Source organism: Schistocerca nitens, chromosome 4, assembly GCF_023898315.1.
Source record: "Schistocerca nitens isolate TAMUIC-IGC-003100 chromosome 4, iqSchNite1.1, whole genome shotgun sequence".
In the NCBI taxonomy this organism is placed as follows: Eukaryota; Metazoa; Arthropoda; class Insecta; order Orthoptera; family Acrididae; genus Schistocerca; species Schistocerca nitens.
Genome location: NC_064617.1, coordinates 542,771,537 through 542,793,545, shown reverse-complemented (window position 1 = coordinate 542,793,545; position 22,009 = coordinate 542,771,537). Strand labels below are relative to the sequence as shown.

The 22,009-nt window shown below is 43.2% G+C and overlaps 1 protein-coding gene across 2 annotated transcripts in view; it reads right to left on the bottom strand.

Annotated features, from left to right (window-relative positions):
- Positions 1–19,806, bottom strand: part of LOC126253685 (peptidoglycan-recognition protein SC2-like) — a 45,521-nt gene extending 25,715 nt beyond the window's left edge. The window contains exons 1-2 of one of the 2 annotated variants that reach the window (XM_049955210.1): positions 19,583–19,806; positions 1,027–1,425 (exon numbers count right to left, since the gene is read on the bottom strand). In XM_049955210.1, coding sequence (XP_049811167.1) covers positions 1,027–1,425; positions 19,583–19,637 — 454 coding nt within the window. In that variant the 5' untranslated portion in view covers positions 19,638–19,806. Of the gene's footprint in view, positions 1–1,026; positions 1,426–19,195; positions 19,489–19,582 lie in introns of those variants that run through there. The other variant, XR_007546014.1, reaches the window with a different exon arrangement.
- Positions 19,807–22,009: the final 2,203 nt, after the last annotated feature.

The following is a 22,009-nucleotide window of genomic DNA, read 5'->3' as shown; positions in this document are numbered from 1 at the left end:
GCAGCCGCTCGACCATGAAAGGCCAAGTTTTCTCATCTCTCGCCTAACTGTCATAGTACTTGCAGTGTGTCCAGATGCAGTCTGAAATTCCTGTGTGATCACGAGCCTCTTCAACTGTCGACCGCCTCTGTCAGTCAACAGACGAAGTCAGCCTGTACGCTTTTGTCCTGTAGGTGTTCAAATGGTTCAAATGGCTCTGAGCACTATGGGACTTAACATCTATGGTCATCAGTCCCCTAGAACTACTTAAACCTAACTAACCTAAGAACAGCACACAACACCCAGTCATCAAGAGGCAGAGAAAATCCCTGACCCCGCCGGGAATGCTGTAGGTGTCACTTCACGTTTCCACTTCACTGTTGCATCGGAAAAAGAGGACCTAGGAATGTTCAGGAGTGCGGAATTCTGCGTACAGATGTATGACACAACTGACACCTAATGGCCTGACCACGTTCGAAGTCCGTGAGTTCCGCGGAGCGCCCCATTCTGCTGTTTCACAATGTCTAATGACTACTGAGGTCGCTGTTACGGAGTACCTGGCAGTAGGTGGCAGCACAATGCAACTAATGTGAAAAACGTATGTTTTTGAGGGTGTCCGGATACTTTTGATCACACAGTGTAAGTCATGTTGACAGTATTGGCACGCGTGTTCCTACATTTCCCCGAAACTCAAGCCGATCCTCCTTGAGATGAGAGTCAGCCAGTTTTTCCGTGCTTCTGTAAATAATTCATGTCAATATTTTGTCAATTTATTATTGGTTCGGTACTATTCGCGCCTCTAATCATTTGTTATTACATTCTTATTTAAGTCTAAGAAAATTCTCCAGTCTCATATATCTTGCGAAGGTGAAAAGGATAATGTTGTGTTTAATCAAAAGGACACTGATGTCTACAAGAAGGAAAAATGCAGATCAGTGCAGTGATGTTGGTATATGGCAAATGCAGGGTTCTCTGAAAGCTGCACTAGTGCACGTAAAATAAAGGAATTAGAAATGTGGAAGTTGCTGGATACTTGATGACCACTACCTGAAAACTCCCCAACGATGCAGATGCCGATGCTCTGCTGATTGTAACCGGGGGCGTGCGCTCCCTTGGCGTCCCAGCCTCGGCCCTCGTAGGCGTTTCCGTCTTCTCCGACGACGAAGCTGTATCCGATGTCGTCCCAGCCGTTGGTGTCCATGTGCAGGTCTTGGTAGGAGCGCACGATGGCTGCGCACCCATCCTGGTCGTAGCAGTAGCCGCGGCTGGCGCCGCCGTGGTGCGCCACCACGTACGGGACGGCGCTGGCAGTCATGTTGTCTGGGGGCGCCGTCGGCTCACGGGCGCCCCACTCTGCGCGGCTCACGATGCGTGGGCAGCCGGCGTCACCCGGAGGGCTGGTCGGTTCTGGTGCTGCCTCAAGGACGTGCTCGTCGACTGGGGCACCTGTACGGAAGTCATAACAGCCGTATGTCAGAGCGTTCGGCGAATCGGAAAGCAAATTTCTTTCTATCGATCTTGCAGAAATTCCAAAAATTTCTACTCTGCAGACAGCTGTGAACTGCATGGCAGAGGGACCCTTCTCATTGATCGTTCTAATTCCATTCAGGTATGGGTCGCGGGAAAAAGATGGCTTAAACGCCTCTATGCCAGCTGTAGTTAACCTTTTCTCAATCCCTATATCGTTATATGTAGAAGGTTCTGGTGCACTGTACGATCAAAAGTATCCACAGACGTATCACTGGACATTTATCCCCCCCCCCCCCCCCCGGCGGAGGTTCGAATCCTCCTTTGGGCATGGGTGTGTGTCTTGTCCTTAGCGTAAGTAAGTTTAAGTTAGATTAATTAGTGCGTAAGCTTAGGGACTGGTAGCCTCAGCAGCCTGGTCCCATAGAACTTACCACAAATTTCCAAATTACTGGATATTTCAATGGGAAGTTTCTACCATTCACCACTGACGACTTTATCTCTGCTGGGGACACATTCAGTGAGGTGTCCGAATACCTGAGGAAGAAGGGCAACCCATTTTTTATCAAGATCCGAAATCAGAGTAGGTATTGACTGGACACTGGGATCTGGAGGCAAGTCGACATTATACAGCTGTTCCATTAGTATCAAGTTGCGACTCCGGCAAGCTGTGCCTTTCTGGAATGTTATTGTCCACAAATCATTGCGTGACAGATGCTGCTTGATGACACGGTGCATTATCGTGCTCATATAAACATCGTTTTCAAGCTGTTCCTGAAACGTACGAAGTACACAGTGCTGTAGGATGTGTTCATATCCTTCCACATTCAGCGTCTTCTTAAGTGCAGTAAGATTAGCACACTGTAACCACGAAAAACATCCTCATACTGTAAACTGTAAACCACATCCTTTGTACTTCACCCTTGGCACTGTAAAATATGTCAGGTAATGTTCTACAGGAATTCGCTTAACCGAAACACCTCTGTCGGATTGTCACAGTGTATATCGTGATTCATCACTCCAAGTCACTCGTTTACTGCCATCGACCGTCCAGTGGCGTCGTTGTTCACACCACCTCTACCACCTCAAGTGTCATATACCATTGTCTACAGAAATGTGTGGCTTATGACGGGTTGATCAACAATTCTATCTCATCTATATTACCTAACTGTTACCCCTTGGCACTTTCACCCAGTCCTAGTTGCAGGTTGCCTATGTAACTGTTCAAATGATTCAAATGGCTCAGAGCACTATGGGACTTAATATCTCAGGTTATCAGTCCCCTAGAACTTAGAACAACTTAAACCTAACTAACCGAAGGACATTACACACATCCATGCCCGAGGAAGGATTCGAACCTGCGACCGTAGCGGTCGCGCGGTTCCGGACTGAAGCGCCTAGAACCGCACGGCCACCAGCAGCCGGCTGTATATGTAACTGCCTCTAAGGGCAGCAGATACTTAATGTTCATATATTTCACATAATTATTGACTAAATTTAGAACTATCAATGCTACCACAATCTATTTATTAAGAAGTAACGTTATTCATCCAATAGTTGAGAATTAGAGCACTTTGTGATTTGTAACAAACTTTACACATGACGTCAAACCTTCAGGAAATCTTTTATCGCTGAAAAGCCCCATTACATCTTCGCGGTTCGTGCAGAAAAACTGCAACGTCAAGCATGTCATTTTCATTAATTACTTATTTATTATGTACTGGCGGCACATTTTGCAGACAGTATCGACAATTCTACTGCAGGTACCACGAAAACTATGACACATAGCTTAGAAGAATGATGTAATAAACATTCAGATGAGCGAAAATCTGCGCCTCATAAAATATAGAAATTTTCAACACATAGTTCAGGAGATGTGATGTCATAAACGCTGATTGAAAAACTGCGCATCATGTATGACGCTCGAATATATTACTCCTTTTCCACTAAGTCTATTAGCAACACATTTCGCAGGCAGCGGTCATATACGACACATTTAATTCACATGCAAGGTAATCAGACGGTGAAGCCGTTTTATAAATGTGAGTTCGATTCTTTAAATAATCTGCGGTTGGTTGGCTGGTGTTAACTCCCAGCGCACAGTAATTGGCTGGGCTGCTGGTACCACTGAGGAACACACGACTGATTCCTCCCGTTGATTTCCTGCGATTTTTCAAAGACTCTCTTTAATTCTCGACGCTCGCCGCCTGTCATTACATGAGGTCTGCCTGGTCTTCGTTTGGCTGCGGCTGTTCCTTTGCATTTCCAATTCACATAACCAACAGTCGACTTGGGCAGCTTCAGAAGGGTTCTAATGTCCTTGATGGGCATTTTACTCATGTGACAGCCAATGCCTAGTCCAACAACGAGGTCGCTGAGCTCTCCTGCCCGATCCATTCTGGTGTTACTGCTGTTCCACTGATAGCATCCGTTTATACTGACGAGTCGGCCTCTCGTGACAGTCCCGCATTACATAGGAGTGTACTTTTGATCAGAGAGTGCAGACTCTTAGATTCCTCACTAAAACTGGTTTTTGAAACCCTTCTAGCAGGATTTCACGGTATAATTAGCGCCTGTTTTCAAGCGTCTGGCACTTTAATTCCTTCAGCAACTCTGTTACGATCTCCCAAGGGTCAGACAAACGTGCGACCATCGTGCTGCCCTTCTTTGTGTACGTTCGGTAACCCAAGTTAGTCCTCCTCAGATTCAAATCCAACCACTGTGAATCGTGGTTTATCATCAGGAAGAAGTTCCACGTAGAGTTTTAAATGACGTTCCGCCCTGACGACGAAATGGGATCGTAGCAGTCAGACGTGTACCGGAAGACGACCTACAATAGGAGCGGAAAGGACTTTTGTCTTTATTCATTACATTAAGAGTAATCACGTAGCCCTCAGACGTGGCTTCAACTATGAGTGAATCGCAATGAGTCACAGTCTGTAGACTCGTTGTATTATCCTTGTATCCTACCAATTAACCGAAGCATGTCCCCGATTTACCTCTGATTGAACCTATCTGGTATATCCATTTAATAGTCCTACAAACATTGTCTGGCATTCGTATCCCGCGATGGATAGTAAATATAACAGATCATGATGTCCAGACTCAAGTATTTTGTAATTCTTCGGGACAAGTGTATGGGGCACCTCTCTACATCGGCAGTGTTGTACACGGCAACACAACGATTCACTTAGCCTTTAGCAAGAACAGACTTGCACCTATCAGAAGGATAACGTTGATACATCTCGAACTTTGTTCCAATATGAACACCGACACTCTAGTGGGAGCACGATTGCTAAGATATTTCTGCACAGCTACAGGTTACGACATTACTCACACAACTTTGTGCAGGGACGCTACAGTGACGTCAGGCTGGATACGCAGTAATACTAATCAATACAAGATGTTCGTATGTAAAAGAGTGATAGAAATTAGTACATACATGTTGCCTAGTCAGCGAAGTCATTATTCTGGACATGACAACCCTGTGCATCTCTAGAGACGGTGCCTTCTTGGCAATCAAATCGAATCTGCGCATCTTTGCTGGAAGGAACCACCATAGCTTACACACCCAGAGGAATGTTGGTCTTTTGGTAATCCAAACATGCGTCATATCGTCCCGTTAGAGAGAACGAATGTAAAGCATATGTTTGCTATAACTCCTGGAATCCTAGACATTTCTAAATTCATTTCCGGCTTGAGACTAATTTGTACGACAGGTTGGATCCTTCGTTCCAGACATAATATTCGCACAAAGAGAAAGTTGCTGGAAATTTGACTGCAGTCGCACTTGCAAGTGCACGCACTTACTGGATTAAAACAGTCCTGCAACAATGTTTCACGCGGGAATTTCACGCACTTCACAACGGTGAACCGATGTCGCAAGACTCTATAACTGGCCGCTTTCGTCCATTAATTGAAGATGGGCCCGTCCGTCTGGTGGTAGATTACAGTTTTCTGAGCTTAGCAGTGAACACTGGCATCCAATACTTACAGATCGGTTACATCACTTCACGAGACTCTTCATATTTGAAAAACATTGATGTTCATCATCTTGGTTTTCCAAGTGGTGTTATCCGAACTTGGGAAATGATTCTGGATACTAGTCAATACTGGACCTGTTCAAGAAGGGACAAATGGAGGATCCAAAGAAGAGCAGCGCGTTTCGCCATAGGTTCGTTTAGCAAGCGCGAAACCGTTACGGAGATGCTCATTCAACGTGGTAGAGACGCCTGAGAGGCGTTGCGAATCACAGTTTGGTTTACTGCTGAAATTTCGATAGCGTACGGTCCTAGAAGCGTCAACCAAAACACAACCTCCTTCTACTATACCTCGTGGGAAGACCATGAGCACAAAATGAGATCTGACCCCACACCGAAGGTCTACCAACAATTGTTCTTCTCCGCAGCATTCACTATTGTAATGGCAAACGGGGGAAGTGACAGTTTTACACATTATACAGCGCACCACACACCATAAGGTCACTTTCGAGTGTATTACGTAGATACCGGTACTGTCGCGCTGTGGTGAGAAAGACACCTGATGTGGTGCCATGCTTTACAGTCGAAGTCAGTCATGTTGTTAGGAAACAAGTGTTTGGGGCAGTGGAGGAATCTCACATTGCAGTCGTACTACTCCACTGGTTTGCAAGCTTTCCGAGAATATTATCCCGGCACAAAATCGAGGATCAGCCGTTGCACCAACGAAGTTTGGCTCCTTCCTCAACATAAGAAAAACAAAAGAAAGCACTACTGATTTTAGAAAGACAGAGGAAGTTATTAGGAAATTGAGCAACAGTAATTAAGAAGCAGTGCAGAAATAAACGATCATGTAGAAAAAGATACGGACAGAATGAGGAAAGCAATACTACTTTTTTATGGGCACAGGGTTGGTATGTGTTCAAACATAACCAAAAGTAAAGTTGTACAGTGTTTTGACACACTACCATAGGAAATTTGACAAAGACCTAAAAGAAATTGCCATAAACAAACAAGAAAAAAAGACAGTACAAAATTTAGAAGCCGTAAGTTTTCCATAATAAATAATTTCAAAAACAAAGTGAACAAAATGTACGGCAGAACAGAGGAAAGAAAAACGTGAACTGGTAAAGAAGTATTGGAGAAAAGGTATCGCATATTTAGAGGCTTAGACATGCTCGTTAGTAGGATCTTAGGTGAAGATGAAGAACGAGCCAAGTGGTAAATACTACTTAGTCAACGTTCAAATGTTTCTATATACTTCTATCAGATTTTACTAAACCAAGAAATAATGAGCCCATAAGAAGACTGGTTCTTATTTCTAACAACTGCTTTTTTCCCTCTCTCATGTCGCTGTGTATCGGCCAATGCATATCGTAAGTAGTGCTCCAATTCATACGGTTCTCCGACCTTCCGTCTTCTTCATTGCTGCCATAATCTACTTTCACACCTGCAAACTGTAGCGATCGGAATCGACATTCTTTACGGTATTTCCGGAAATAAAGGATACTAGCCATCGACGGTTCACCACGAACATTCATCAAAGATGATACCCCCTGCGAAAAGGTTACAGATAGCATTTCCACGAAATTATTGCTTTTACAAGAGCAAAGAATCCTACTCTGCAACGGAATTCCCTAACGCACACTGCTGGAGTTGTGAATCGACTCTGTTGGAACTCTGATAACGAATTTCATCACCAGTAATTTGTCAGTAAGAGAGCGAGAGGTCTTAGCGAAATGAAAAGGCAATCAAACGCATTTGGTTCAGACCCCTAGAAAGGTACATTTACTCTTCCCACCAGCCGCCTACCCGTCCATCCTCAGAGGTGGTTACACCACTAGGGGGCGAACAACTATCCCAATCGTCCAACAAGTGTCTCAAGTTATCTGTATCACACAGATGACTGTGGCAAGTGCTGTTGCTGTGGCGTTTTGTATTGTGTTTTGGCTGTGATGTTGTGAATGAAAGCAAGGGAGAGGGTGAAATAACGTATACGCCGTGGTCCACTGCTCTCGAAGAGATTGCAATCGGGCTTTACACCTTCAACCGATTTCTGGATAACCATCAGTAGTGTAACATGTCTTCACTCCATCAAACCCAGTACAGTGATTTGGAATTTAGCCCTGGACTTCGAAAGGGGGAGGAGGACAAGGAGATTAGTGTTTAAAGTCCCGTCGACAACGAGGTCATTAGAACAGAGCACAGGCTCAGGTTACGAAGGAATGGGGAAGAAAATCAGCCTTGGGCTTTCAAAGGAACCGTCTCGGCGTTTGCCTGAAGCGATTTAAGGAAATCACGGAAAACCTAAATCAGGATTGCCGGACCCGTATTTGAACCGTCGTCCTCTCGAATGCGAGTCTATTGTGCTAACCACTGCTTCACCTCGCTCGGTTCAGGACTTTGGACGGTAGTCTGGTTATCAATTATGTTTCACTAAGACCTCTGGTAGGCTTACTAACCAATCATTGGTGATGATAAATTTTTGCCAGGTTCGAATAGCCCACATCAGACTCGGCTGCCAAAGCCAGGTTGGGCGTCAGAAAATTATACTTCAGTGAAGGATGCTGTGCTTTATGAGAAACAATATTTTATCGTAATTACATCTGAAACCGTCTTTGTTGACGCTTAGATCCTTATTAGTGTTACTGACGGAATCAAACCTTGACTCCTGTCTTTCGTGGACACTGCTGCATAAAATCAGTCATTCACCCACGACTGGCACAACTCTGATGTGACGAGAGTAAAATATTCCCTCTGTCGCGGAGTGTGCGCTGATATGAAACTTCCTGGCATGTGAAAATTGTGTTCCGGACCGAGAATCAAACTCGGGATCTTTGCCTTTCGAGGGCTAGTGCTCTACCGATTGAGCTACTCACAGCTTCAATTCCGCCATTAAGGCAAAGGTCCCGAGTTTGAGTTTCGGTCTGGCGCACAGTTTTAATCTGCCAGGAAGTTTGAACTCTTACGTCAGCTTACAGGTCAACTTAACAGGGGCTCTTTCCAATTACCTCGTAACGCCTCAGGCGTTTTCCACCGATGCTGTTGTACCATCAAAATACGAAGAAAGGTGTTCCAATAAGTGTGTCGTCTTTACTTCACAGTGAGTTGACAGCGTACTATGCAGCAGACTGAATATTTGTAAAACTTAATACGACATGTTTGAGTCTCAGGTTCAACTTTCCGAAAACTTACAGATTTTTCTCTTTCTTTATTAAACTAACAATAAGTTTCACTTTTTCACTCTAAAACTATAATACCATCAACTAGTATAAGATCACACTCCTATCTTGTAATTTTAATGTCAATAAGACGTTGAGCTATAATCTTATCTCCCACTCATGAGTACATAAATAGCTCATGGTACAAAGATTGTATAGAAAATATATTGACGAACTTTCGGACTGATTCCTCATAGCAAACAATGAAAATAAAACAATTGTATGAAAAGGGATAGATTACCGATTTTTAAACGTAGAATTTTGTATACTGAAATTATTCGCTTTCTCAAACTCAAATAGACTCGTTGAAATTGTAGGAAATATCAGCCTTCTGATTCTACGTATTGATGAATTTGCTGTGGAACGTAGCACCCTTTGAAAGACCCCAACAGAAGCTGAATTCCTGTTGACGGTTGTGGCATACCTTTTGTGATTTCCGTTCATTGTACGTAGGAGGGTGATTGTTTCTAACTTGATCTCATATTTTAAGGAGAGAAAAGCACAGTAGCATGATAGCAATCGAGAAAATTTGGCTCTTAGTACGCAGTTAGGCCTTCTGAAACCACAACTTTGAAACCATCACGACGCGCGGGGCAGCCGAGCGGCCTATGTAGGCGCCTGGTCACGTCCCCCGGTTCGAGTCCTCCCTCGGGCACTGGTGTGTGTGTTGTCCTTAGCGTAAGTTAGTTTAAGTTAGATTAAGTAGCGTGTAAGCTAAAGGACCGATGACCTCAGCACTTTGGTCCCATAAGATCTTACCACAAATTTCCAAATTTCCAAACCACCTTGCGCTCTGTTTATTAGTCGCTCCGCCCCAGTACAGGCGCCTGATGCCCCAGCCCGGAAGACAGAACAGCCAGGTAACAACAAGAGCCCTCCTATTCGAGGGACGTTGAAGGCGAAGGAAGAGGAGGGGGCAACCGGACACATCCGCCCAATGCGTTTTCGAATCTTCTTCGAGAGTGCATGTTATTCTACACGAAACACACTAAATAATACGAGTACGTAACATGTCAGTCTCGCGCAATACCCTCAATATTATTTTAACTGTTTTCTCTTTCTGATATTCTGCAGCTATATATACCCCCCAAAATCAGAAACCTAAGCAGCTGAAAAATTATTACTAAATTAAGGTCATGATTGTAGATCTGCAATTTAATTACCGCAATCACTTTGAAGAGTAGCTCAACTCTTGCAAATAAATTTCACTTTAACGGTGTCGGCCTTAAAATTCAAAGAAAGTAAGGAACAACAGCGATGTTAATAATTAAATGATGCTGCGCTACATCCATAATGACACACTCCTTTATTCCATTGATTTACACCGAATTTGTGAATCGAAAGAAAGAAATATTCAAAGCAAAGACATCTCTGGCACCAGCTACTAGTTATAAATAGCGCAATTCGGCACAGTGAGCGAAGCATGTTATCAATGTCAAAGTCTTATTTCATAAATCTCTTATTCACTTCATTATACAGTAATTCGCTCTCGGGTATTCAGCGGCTGCAGTGGTGTGGAGCGACTGACTGCAGGTCCGCGCCCACCTCTAAGAGCTATACTTTCAGAAAGTCATAAGAACGAACTCTCCGGATTATGGACCAAACTTTCCTCCGGGGTCGGTCGCTGGGGCTGATACTTGAAAGCGTGCTTTTTTCTCCTTAAAATGACGTCATGTTGGTCATGTTTCCCTGGCAGGAGAGTAATAATGTGCTTAATTGCCATATTACCGTGATTAGTTCTTCCTTTTGTTAGTGAGGAAATTGCAGTTCCGGTATAATGGCTGTCCGATTCGCCCAGTGTAAGAATAAACTTTCCTTATCCATGTGTCATTAAGTTTTCTGTAAGCAACTGCGCATCTTCCTCCGCTAAGCAGGGTGCTGGTACTTTTTGATGTATATGAACCTAATACATCTAGGGCTAATACTTCTAGGGCTCTTCAGAATTAATGAAAATCAGTGACATTACAAAGCACTCCCACGTAGGGATCAATTCTATCATTGTTATTATTACTGGGTACGTTGGAAAAACCTGTGTGGTAACTTGGGTGCTGGTACTTTTTGAAGTATGTGAACCTAATACATCTAGGGCTAATACTTCTAGGGCTCTTCAGAATTAATGAAAATCAGTGACATTACAACGTACTCCCACGCAGGGATCAATTCTATCATTGTTATTATTACTGGTGTACGTTGGAAAAACCTGTGTGGTAACTTGATTTAAGGTAATGACATTTTACTTCCCTGCTCATTGCCATTTCCGAGTATAGTATTACGGAAATTAACTTGTGAGAAGAAAGCATAAATTACTGTGAAATACGTTGGAAAATACACGGTAGAAAATTTAATCTATTGATGCAATCAGCTTATAAATCAAACTTTTGGTATTATTGGTATGCAATTTTGAAATGTAATATAGCATCAGTATTCACGGTTTTGCATTGCAGCCATGTTCACCATTGTTCCGAAGGGCGAGAAGGGAAACGGCAGAGTAAGCGGCAGAAATGTTGACGAGGGCGTAAGTTGTCTCATGGAGAGGAGCTAAATGACTTTTCGGTCCTTCTAGAAGGTTACACTACCGTCAAAACTAAAGAGTAAGACTGGGTTTGAAGAAAACAAACATACCCCTGGGGCTGCAGGGAGCGACGCATCCCTGTTTCTGAAGGGGGATACACGAAGCAAACCGTCAGTAAAAGTTTGGATAAGAAATACACACACCAAAATGCTAGTAATTTTGGTCGCTCGGGTGGTCGATCTCAGTGCTGTAATAAACTGCTTTGTTAGTGTATCTGGTCACGCACACGACCCAGTATCATTAATGTGACCACCGTCTATGTCCGACGTCAAAGTGAAATAACCACACAGAGACGGCATGTGGCAGCATTGGCAATGGAGGGTAATATACAGCTCGTAGAATAGAAGTGGACAACATCGCAGTCGCGGCGTAACGCGGAAACTGAGTGATTTATCTGACGTCCAAAAGAGTATGAGCATTGGCTTTCGCCGGCCGAAGTGGCCGTGCGGTTCTAGGCGCTGCAGTCTGGAACCGCGAGACCGCTACGGTCGCAGGTTCGAATCCTGCCTCGGGCATGGATGTGTGTGATGTCCTTAGGTTAGTTAGGTTTAACTAGTTCTATGGGACTAATGACCTCAGCAGTTGAGTCCCATAGTGCTCAGAGCCATTTGAACCAACCATTGGCTTTCAGGCCAATGGTAGAAGCATTTCCGAAACGTCTAAGTCTGTGAACAGTTCACATGCCGCCGTCTTTAAGGTACAGCAAGACGGCGCTGTCGAAAACTGACGCCGAGGCAACAGTGGTGTACCATGGGCCATAGATGACAGTGGTAAACGATTGCTGCGGAGATGTGTAAGGGCAAATAACGTGCAACTGTTGAGCAACTGACTGCCCCGATGAACCAATGGGCTACTAGGGGCTATCAACAGTGTCTCCTCAACCGACCGTTCAGCGAACGTTGCTACATATGGGCTTCTGCAGCTGGCTACTGGTTAATACTCTCATTTTGATGCTGTTCATTGGCGACGAAGGCTTGAATTTGCACGCCAATACCGCAACTGCACGTCCACTGAGTGGCGAAAAGTGGCCTTTTCTGTTGACTGATGTCCGTTGGCGTGTAACGTCTGTAACGTCTGAAAGCGAACACCCTGCACAATCGTCGGAAGGTTCCAGGCCGGAGGACGGAGCCTCATGGTATGGAGGCTGTTATCGTCGCATTCCCAGGGCGATCTCGTCATATTGGAAAGCGCCATGGATGAGGTATGATACTATCATTGGGGATTATGTCCACCCCTGCCTGCAGTTTATTATTACTTGGCACGATGGCACGATGCAACGTGTCACACGGCTCGCAATGTACTTGACTAGTTCGAAGAGCACCAGGACGAGTTTACCGTACTCCCTGGCTACCAGACTCACCAGATTTAAACGCAGCATCTGTGGGACTAGCTTGATCGGGCTGTTAACGCCATGGATTCTCCAACGAGAAACCGAGCGAAGCAGGCTATGGTATGGCTCCACAATCCTGTCCGTACCTTCCAGAGCCTCACTGACTCTCTACCTACATATCTCGCTGCGGCACACGCTACAAAACGTGGTTATTCAGGCTTTTGACAGGAGGTCACATGAATGTGAGTGGAAGCTTAGGAAGCGATTGTACATGTTTTCTGCCATATCATAATTCTCGGCAGCAGTCAAGGCTATCTTGGCATTTAAAACTGATGACTGTTGGTAATGGAGGGAGATTTATATGCAGGGAACAGCAGATTGCAGAATCTTCGGGAGCTTGCCCGAATGCGCGGAAAGCCGAGTCATCCAGTGCTGCAGATCCGATAAGCGCGGCCTGCTGACGTCGTGAAACAGCGTCTGCATCGAGTAAAGGTGACTACTTCAGAGGTTATACTAAACGTACCTGCTCACTGTCAAAGTCATTAGTGTTTCACTGTTTTCCCTATCTGCTCGTACCACTTCCTTATCTGTTGATTTGTTAGTTACAATGATGAATGCAGTTTTAAGTTCAACGCCTGTGTCTGGTTACATTTCGGTCAGCTATAATACGCAGCGTGTTTCTGTCAAATACAAGACATCATCTCTCTCTTCCTGTTTGAGCTCACCTGAAGTGAACAGCTGACGCCCTCTTCTTCTTACACGGATGCACAAGAATCCCGTTCTTGTTACTACCTAAAAATGTTTAGATATCTTCTAAGTGATAATACAGTATAGATGGTAATTATAACGATATTTAAACAGTAGAACCTAGGAAGTACAAATGCCCTAATGTTTTAGTTTTCTTGTTCCATGAGTTACAGCAGTGGGACCCATGTGTGCAATGTAATTTAATCTGCTAGTGCAGGAATATGTATCTTTTTGTATCTGTGGTGTACAAATAAGGCTATGCAATTAAATCACAAATTATGTTATTAATTTCACCGTGAAACAATTTACGAGGGCTTGCTGAAAAGTAAAGCCTCTGAATTATTCACGTGAAAACTCCTTAGACATTTTAAATAAAACAAACGTTAGTAACATTCTAAAATTTCGTTCTTCGTGTCTAAATACGAGGGCTGTTAGGAAAGTAAGTTTCGATCGGTCGCGAATGGAAACCACTGTGAAAATCAAAACTGTTTCTGTGCAACCGTTAGCTACATCTTCCAGCTACTTCTCTTCATACATGCCGCTCCGACTTCGAGATTTGTCGTAGCGTTGTGCCAACTTTCCAGTACGCTGGTCTTAAAGGAAGCTGCCTGTCCTTTTCGTCAATACTCCGCTGGTCTACAGCTCGTTGGCTGTGCCAAACTAATGTCTTCAAAGCCAGCAGTCACGTGAACGGAGATGAAACTCAGGGGTATCCAGTTACGTCCTGTAGTGTGTGTGTGATCAAATACTTTTCAACGAAAACGCTACAGGAGAGTCTTCGTTGCCCCTGTGGAGTGCTGCCGAGAATTGTCGTGAAGAAGAAACCGTATAACAGTTTTCTTCTGTGGGCTGCATGACATCAGGCGAAATCTCTCGCCAGGCCCTCACACTGTCCCCTGGCATCTTTACGTGCTCACTGTGCATTCAGAACTGAAAAGGGCGATGTGACGCGATCGACAGGCATACTGGAGACATTGACTAACACATATGTGAAAAGCTTCATCGGATTTTCACAATGGTTTCCGTTTCGTAACCGATCGGAACGTACTTTCCGAACAGTCCTCGTATTTATTTCTCAACATACTCACCCAGCCGACGAACACATTTCTCTCAGCGAGAGACCGGTTTGTTGACACCGTCACTGCAGAATATCTGACTTTGTTGACACCGCTTCATCACTATCAAAGTGAAGTCCTCGAGGGTGTTGTTTTAAGTTTTGGAAGTTTTTGGAAGTCTGGACTGTATGGAGGATGATCGATAAAAGTGAACCCAAGGCGTCAGATTGTTGCACATGCTGCAGCACTCGTGTGTTGTGTGGCATTGTCATGCTGAAGAAGAGGAAGCCACATGTGTGGACGAATTCTTCGAATTAGAAACTCGATTACAGCACGCTGTTTCGCCCATACCGATATAGTTACGTTACACACCGCCATTCTACGGGCTGTAATTCGGAGCCCTCAAGCGGCAGAGGGCTGCAAATACAGGGTGTAGTGAAAAGAATCATCCGATTTGGCACGTCTCCATTTCTGACACTAATAAACATATACAATGAATTTCGATTTTGATGAACGGGAAACTCAAACAGTTTTCAGAATGAGATTTTCACTCTGCAGCGGAGTGTGCGCTGATATGAAACTTCCTGGCAGATTAAAACTGTGTGCCCGACCGAGACTCGAACTCGGGACCTTTGCCTTTCGCGGGCAAGTGCTCTACCAACTGAGCTACCGAAGCATGCTCAGTTGGTAGAGCACTTGCCCGCGAAAGGCAAAGGTCTCGAGTTCGAGTCTCGGTCGGGCACACAGTTTTAATCTGCCAGGAAGTTTCAAACAGTTTTTTTTCATACCTTTTCATAGGTGTTCCATACGCCCTCCTCGAGATAGATGGCATATGTCAATGCGGTATCCAAATTGTTCTCACCCTGTAGCGATCGTGTCTTCAGTTACAATGTCTCAGTTCATTCACTGTTGTTGATGATGGAGGCACATAAACAGGTTCTTTTATAAACCCCCACAAGAAATAATCACATACTGTCAGGTTCGGTGACCTTGGAGGGCTGTAATGTAATGCTGAATCATTTGGTCCAGTGCGACCGATCCATCGTTCAGTAATCCTTTGATTTAAAAATTCCCGCACTTCCAGATGCCAGTGTGGCAGTGCCCCAACCTCTTGGTAAATGAAGTCGTTGGAATCAGCCTCAAACTGTGGGAAAAAGGAAGTTCTGAAGCACATCGAGATATGTGCTATCTGTAGCAGTATTCTCGGCAAAGAAAAAAGGACCACACACCTTTTCCAGTGAAACTGCACACAACACATTAAATTTTGGGAAGACCCTCTCTTGTACAACTTCATTTGGTTGTTCCATACCCCATAATCTCACATTATGACGGTTCACCTCTCCATTTAAATGGAATGCTGCCTCGTCACTAAACACTAAGTGTGCAAGGAAACTGTCATCCACCATCTTGTCAAGAATGAAACTACAGAACACACGTTGTTGTTTGTCACCTTCACGATGTGCTTGCAGTAGCTCAATTTTGTATGGTTTCATGTGTTAACGTCGACACAGCACATGGCAGACGAACATCAGGTGCATGTTAAACTGTCGAGCTGCACGGCAAACGTATTTCTGCGGAGTATTTGTGAGAATATGGCGGATGCGTTCCACGTCTGTGTCAGACATTCGAGGACGGCCCGACGATTTGTCTTTACACAAACAACCTGTTTCTGCAAATTGTTCATGCCATCGTCCATTAAGAGGATTCACACAATAACTATTACAAAAGTCACGCTGAACAGTTGTTACTGACTCGCAGTTGTTGTTACTGAGTTGTTACTGAGCAATTCGTAGAACACGCTTTCTGTTGTCCCAACACCTTTTATACTAGAACTGTAGTGGACGCACACTGCTGCTGTCTTTCGGGAACCATGTAAAACTCGAGAGTTTGCTCCTCCAACAGTACGTTATTCACGCTCGTGTCTCAAATAACATAATAGTTACGATTTTTTTTATCGAATGATTCTTTTTGCCACTCTATGCCTGTGCAGTAATCCGGACAGGGTCACAATATGGCCCAACACCTCTACCCGTACTGTAATGAGATTGCTTTATGTAACATGGCAGTCGGATAACAAATGAAAAGCGCATTCGTCCTAGTCCAAGAATGCTCTTGGAAATAATTGACGTAGTGCCGTGAACGCCAAACACAAATAATTGTTCGTATTCCTATTGGAACGGTAACAACCTACACCACTATCACTGTTTCAATACATAAATGTTCTATTCAGAACTCCTAATTTCACCGATTCATTATTCCATTTGCGTTGGTCATTGTCACCGGAAAAATGCAGAAATGCGTGTTATTAACTTTATTTGTTACTCAATTTGATCACTGTAACTGCGGAAAGTGGATTAATCGTTAATGTATAGCTGAACGCTACGAAATTAGTTATTTGATTATGAAGAAACTAAATTACGGAACAAAAGCTATGTGTCAGTGAATTATGAGTCGTTGTGATAAATAGTTTCGTTGGATATTAAATTAACTATACGGTGAAACTGCGGAAGTGTGTATATATGCACACACATTCTGTAGTACGACTGTGCAGAAAGAAGTTTTCGGAACCAAGTTTAATTACAAAAAGAATGAAGAAGATATTTTGTTTTTAATTATTTTTCTTTGGTTTGTAAATATAAATTGGTTGGTTGAACTACATTCATGAGCACAGTCGATGTTCCACGTCGTTTAAAAATAAACGGTTGAAGTGGTATTTTCTGAGTCCTAAATTCATTACATCCTCGGTCTACTTATATCCCTACTTGAACTAATTACGTCCTCACGTAAACTACGGTTTTTTGCTCTACAATTTTACATGGTGGAGAAAAAGCACATAGTGTAACGTTAACAGTTTACTACAGATCCAGAAGGCTAATCGCAAAAATTAAAGTTCATTTCTATCTAAAAGTTTCTGTAGGTAACTAGCTAAGCTGTAAGACATTCATATAAATGTATTTTTTGCCATTAGCTGTGTATATTTAAATTGATTCTCGAACGGCTTACGTTATTTTAACCATCATCCCTAGAAGATTGCACAGCCGACCGGAGTGGCCGAGTGGTTCTGGGCGCTTCAGTCTGGAGTCGAGCAACCGCTACGGTCGCAGGTTCGAATCCGGCCTCGGGCACGGATGTGTGTGATGTCCTTAGGTTAGTTAGGTTTAAGTAGTTCCAAGATCTAGGGGACTGATGACCTCAGATGTTAAGTCCCATAGTGCTCAGAGCCATTTGAACCATTTGAAGATTGCACAAACGGAAAGAACTTTACCCAGTATACAAAGACAAAACAACAAAAATGTTTAATTCTATAAAATTAAATAATTGTTCCTTTATGCATGTAACATGTGATTTGACAGAAAAATTCACTGTCACTGTCTGTTATATTTGTTGACTTGCTTTTTATTAGTGGTACAGATAACACTTGATACTGAAGCAAAATTATGTAATCTTGACTTTACCTTAATTGAGTGATAACCTCAATTATCGTAATTACTGTTTACAAATGTCTTTCATAAAATGATATTATACCGTTTTTTGGCTCTTGCAAGACATTTTCATGTGTACGTTTCACTTGATTGCCGCACTCTGCAATACAGCGTCGTCTAGCCTTTGTTTTCTTTATGCTACACTCACTGAATGCTGTGTGTTGATGGTAACAAAAGGGTGTAAACAATGAAATTAACCTTTTTAACAAGTGTCCCGACTTCACCATCGACTGTAATACCAATCTTCTTATAATTTTACCCTGTGATTTTATACTCTTTCGTCATCTGAGGTGACATAGGCTAGAGATGACAGTCGCCTGTTATCCGCCAGTAGTGCGTATTCTAATAACCCATTACTACAGTTTATTCTTTTGTGTGTAAAATTTTGTTTAGTCTTGTCCAAAGGAACTTATAACTGAAATTTTGAGTGATGATCAAAGAGTCCATATGATAATATTTATACTATTTGTAGAAATAAACACGGTGCGGTCTTCATTTGGTTTTCGAGGGTGGTAAGAGATTCCTAGCTGTTCGCTTTTGTCTTTCACCATCCTGATATTGTTATGTAAGCACAGTTCTCTGTAGCTGTGAATGCTGCGTAGTTTCTAGTATGGTGAACTAACTTCTATTAAAAATTGTTCAAATACTTTATTACAATACCAGTCCATATATTTACGTTAATAATCACTGCATTGTTAGTTCCATTTTTCAACCTCTTGCAGGAGAGACGCTTTTTTTTATTTTCTCGTACAACCTGAACCTGCAGTCATTCGAAAAAGAAGTCCACGAATTTTAACTAATATCAGAGCTGCTCCCAACAAGAATCCGGGATAATTGCAATGTGCTTTATTTCGCTGCTTTGGAACTTATTTAGTAAGCTAATTCAAAGTACGCAGTTTGCTCATGTTTTTCAGGATATTGCCAAATTATGATTCTCATTCCAAAGTTCGTAATGGTAACATTTGGTATGCTAATGTGTATTGTACGTGATCTGATGCATAATTTTGTAATAATTTTTTTATAATTTTGTAAGTAGTTTATGTTTCTAGAAGTCATGAACATCAAGCATGTTTATGTTAAGTGCCTAATTTTAGTATACAGTTAATAGGAAACTCACATTATGTTCATCTAGTGCTTACATAAGAGCCGAACGGCACACAAAAGAAACGGGAATCGTAAAAGTGAGTTATAAGTCACAAACCTATAATTATATATTCTCTAAACAGTAATGTAACTTAACTGTGCTGCCATGGAACACTACATATCTTATCACGTCAAAGTATAGTAAAATAGTTATTTTTATAGACTATAGACGATACCTAGTACGAGGAATTGAGACAGTGTGGTTGTAAACAATAATAACTATTTAACTGCAAAAGATGGATAACTTTTATTGTTAGATACATCATAGATATAATTGAAATGAAAACTGAGGAAAGATGGAGGCAAATTTTAACAATATTTTGCTATCGGTGTTATTTTCATCCAAATTGTCATGGAAACAGAGACGTGACATTATTTCCGGAGTACCCTTGGCGCAGGCCGCCAAGTGGAATCGTAACTAGAGAGCATGCGTCTTCTGTCAGTGGAATGGGAAGCAGTCATATGTATTGTAGAAAATAATGTCTATTTCCAGTTCCGTCTTTCTACAGGCTGTCCTGAAAAGACAGAGACATACGCTATTCCAACTGTTCTGATTAGATTCGGCAAACACCCGTTTAATAGATACGTAATGCTTATTAGGCGACTTACCTGAGACGGCCGCCAGCAAGTGCATAATGATGATGAGTTTCCACGTGTCATCCATTGCCCAGCCGCGGCCCGTTCGCCTCAAGTCTGTATCTACTGCCGCCCGAAGCTACTACTAGAGTGTTGGTGGAATGGCGTGCTGCCACACTCAACGGTTCTGAGCGATGTCCTTCTGGTGGGGAATTACCACGGCGCCGGCCTTCCACTTGCCGACGTCACAGCCCACTCTGCTTCTAATCGCAACTGAAACCGCTAGCCCGATAACACAGGTGTCAGTTGCGGGTGCATGTTACGATAACAGCGTGTGAACTGACCCTGGGCGCAGCTGTAATCGCTATCCGATGGCACCTGGACATTTTTAACAGTTCAAGGAGGTTTTCCCTGGTGTTTGCGGAGATCTCCGATAGCCATAGGTTCCCTTCAAGCGACAGATGGTCACAAACATGTATTGTGGTATGTCGCACGCATGCTGCGGCTAGAGGAAGCGTACCTCGTGAATGCACCCGCTTGCTACAATCATATAGATCGTGAACATTACCGTACTTTGCTAGTTAACCGATTCTGAATGTGCGGATGGTTCAAATGGCTCTGAGAACTATGCGACTTAACTTCTGAGGTAATCAGTCGCCTAGAACTTAGAACTAATTAAACCTAAGGACATCACACATATCCATGCCCGAGGCAGGATTCGAACCTGCGACCGTAGCGGTTGCTCGGCTCCAGACTGTAGCGCCTAGAACCGCACGGCCATTCCGGCCGGCAATGTGCGGATGATAATTGGTGTAAGAGACATCGGAGACTACAAAAGAATTCTGGTTTCCCTCGTTGGAAGTATTAGAATGGATCTGTAATATTGCAGGAAGATAGTTCCGCGTCCTTAAACCGCCTCAAAGGATAAGTGTTTGACTAACAGTGGTCACGTCGACTCCGCAAAGGCATACGGAGTGACCCACGGTCTACTTTGGTCTCGTGGCCGGTATGTTCTACATAAGGTTGAAATTTAGCGCGATCGTCAATACGAAATGTTGGTAATAGTTCCCACAGCAAAATTCTGTCTCGAAATCTCAGCAGAAACCTAAAGAGATTCTGGTCGTACATAAAGTACACCAGCTGCAAGGCTCGATCAGTATCTTCACTGCGTGTTAATAATGGCGAATAATGACGACAGTGCCACTAAAGCAGAGTTATACTAAACACTGTTTTTCGAAATTCCTTCACAGACAAAGTGAACTCCCAGAAATCGAAAGAAGAACAACGGCCGGTAAGTGTAACTTAGAAGAGGTAGACATCTTTGGCGTAGCAAAGCAGCTTGAAACACTTGAGAAAGACAAGGCCTGGGGTCCAGATTGTATACCCCTCACGCTCCTTTCAGAGTATGCTGATACAATAGCTCCCTACAGCTTCTTACTTGAAGAAAGATCCATACTCAAAGACTGAAAAGGTGCACAATTCACACCGAAACTCAAGAAAGCAAGTAGGAGTAATCCGCTGAATTACAAACTTAGTTATCGAAGATTTCCGCAGGATTTTGAAACATGTACTGTGCTCCAACATGATGAATTACCTCGAAGAAAACCATTTATCGACAAATAGCCAATACGGGTTTAGAAAATATCGTTTCTGTGAAACAAAACTAGCTCTTTATGCACACAAAGTAATGAGTGCTATCGACAGGCGATCTCAAATTGGCTCCATATGTTTAGATTTCCTCACAAGCGACTTGTAATTGAAATGCATACTTACGGAGTATCGTCTCAGCTATGTGACTGGTTCAAAAAATGGTTCAAATGTCTCTGAGCACTATGAGACTTAACATATGAGGTCATCAGTCCCCTAGAACTTAGAACTACGTAAACCTAACCTAAGGACGTCATAGACATCCATGCCCGAGGCAGGATTCGAACCTGCGACCGTAGCGGTTGCGCGGTTCCAGACTGAAACGCCTAGAACCGCTCGGCCACTGCGGCCGGCGTATGTGACTGGATTCGTGATTTCCTGTCAGAATGTTCACTGTAGTAACTGACGGAAAGCCATCGAGTAAAACAGAAGTTATATCTTGAGTTCCCCAAAAAAGTTGTTTCGCATCTACATAAACGATTTAGGAAACAATCTGAGCAGCCCTCTTACATTATTTGCAGATGAGGCTGTCATTTACCGTCTTGTAAAGTCGTCAGATGACAAAAACGAACTACAAAATTATTTAGACAGGATATCTGTATGCAGTAAAAAAATGTGGCAACTGATTCTAAATAAGAAAAAGTGTGGAGTCATCCTCATGAATACTAAAGGGAATCCGCTAAATTTCAGTTACACGACAAATCAGATAAATCTAAAGGCCGCAAACTCAACTAGATGCTTGGGGATTACAGTTTCGAATAACGTAGAACGACGACATAGATGATGTTTTCAAGAAAACAAACCAAATACTGT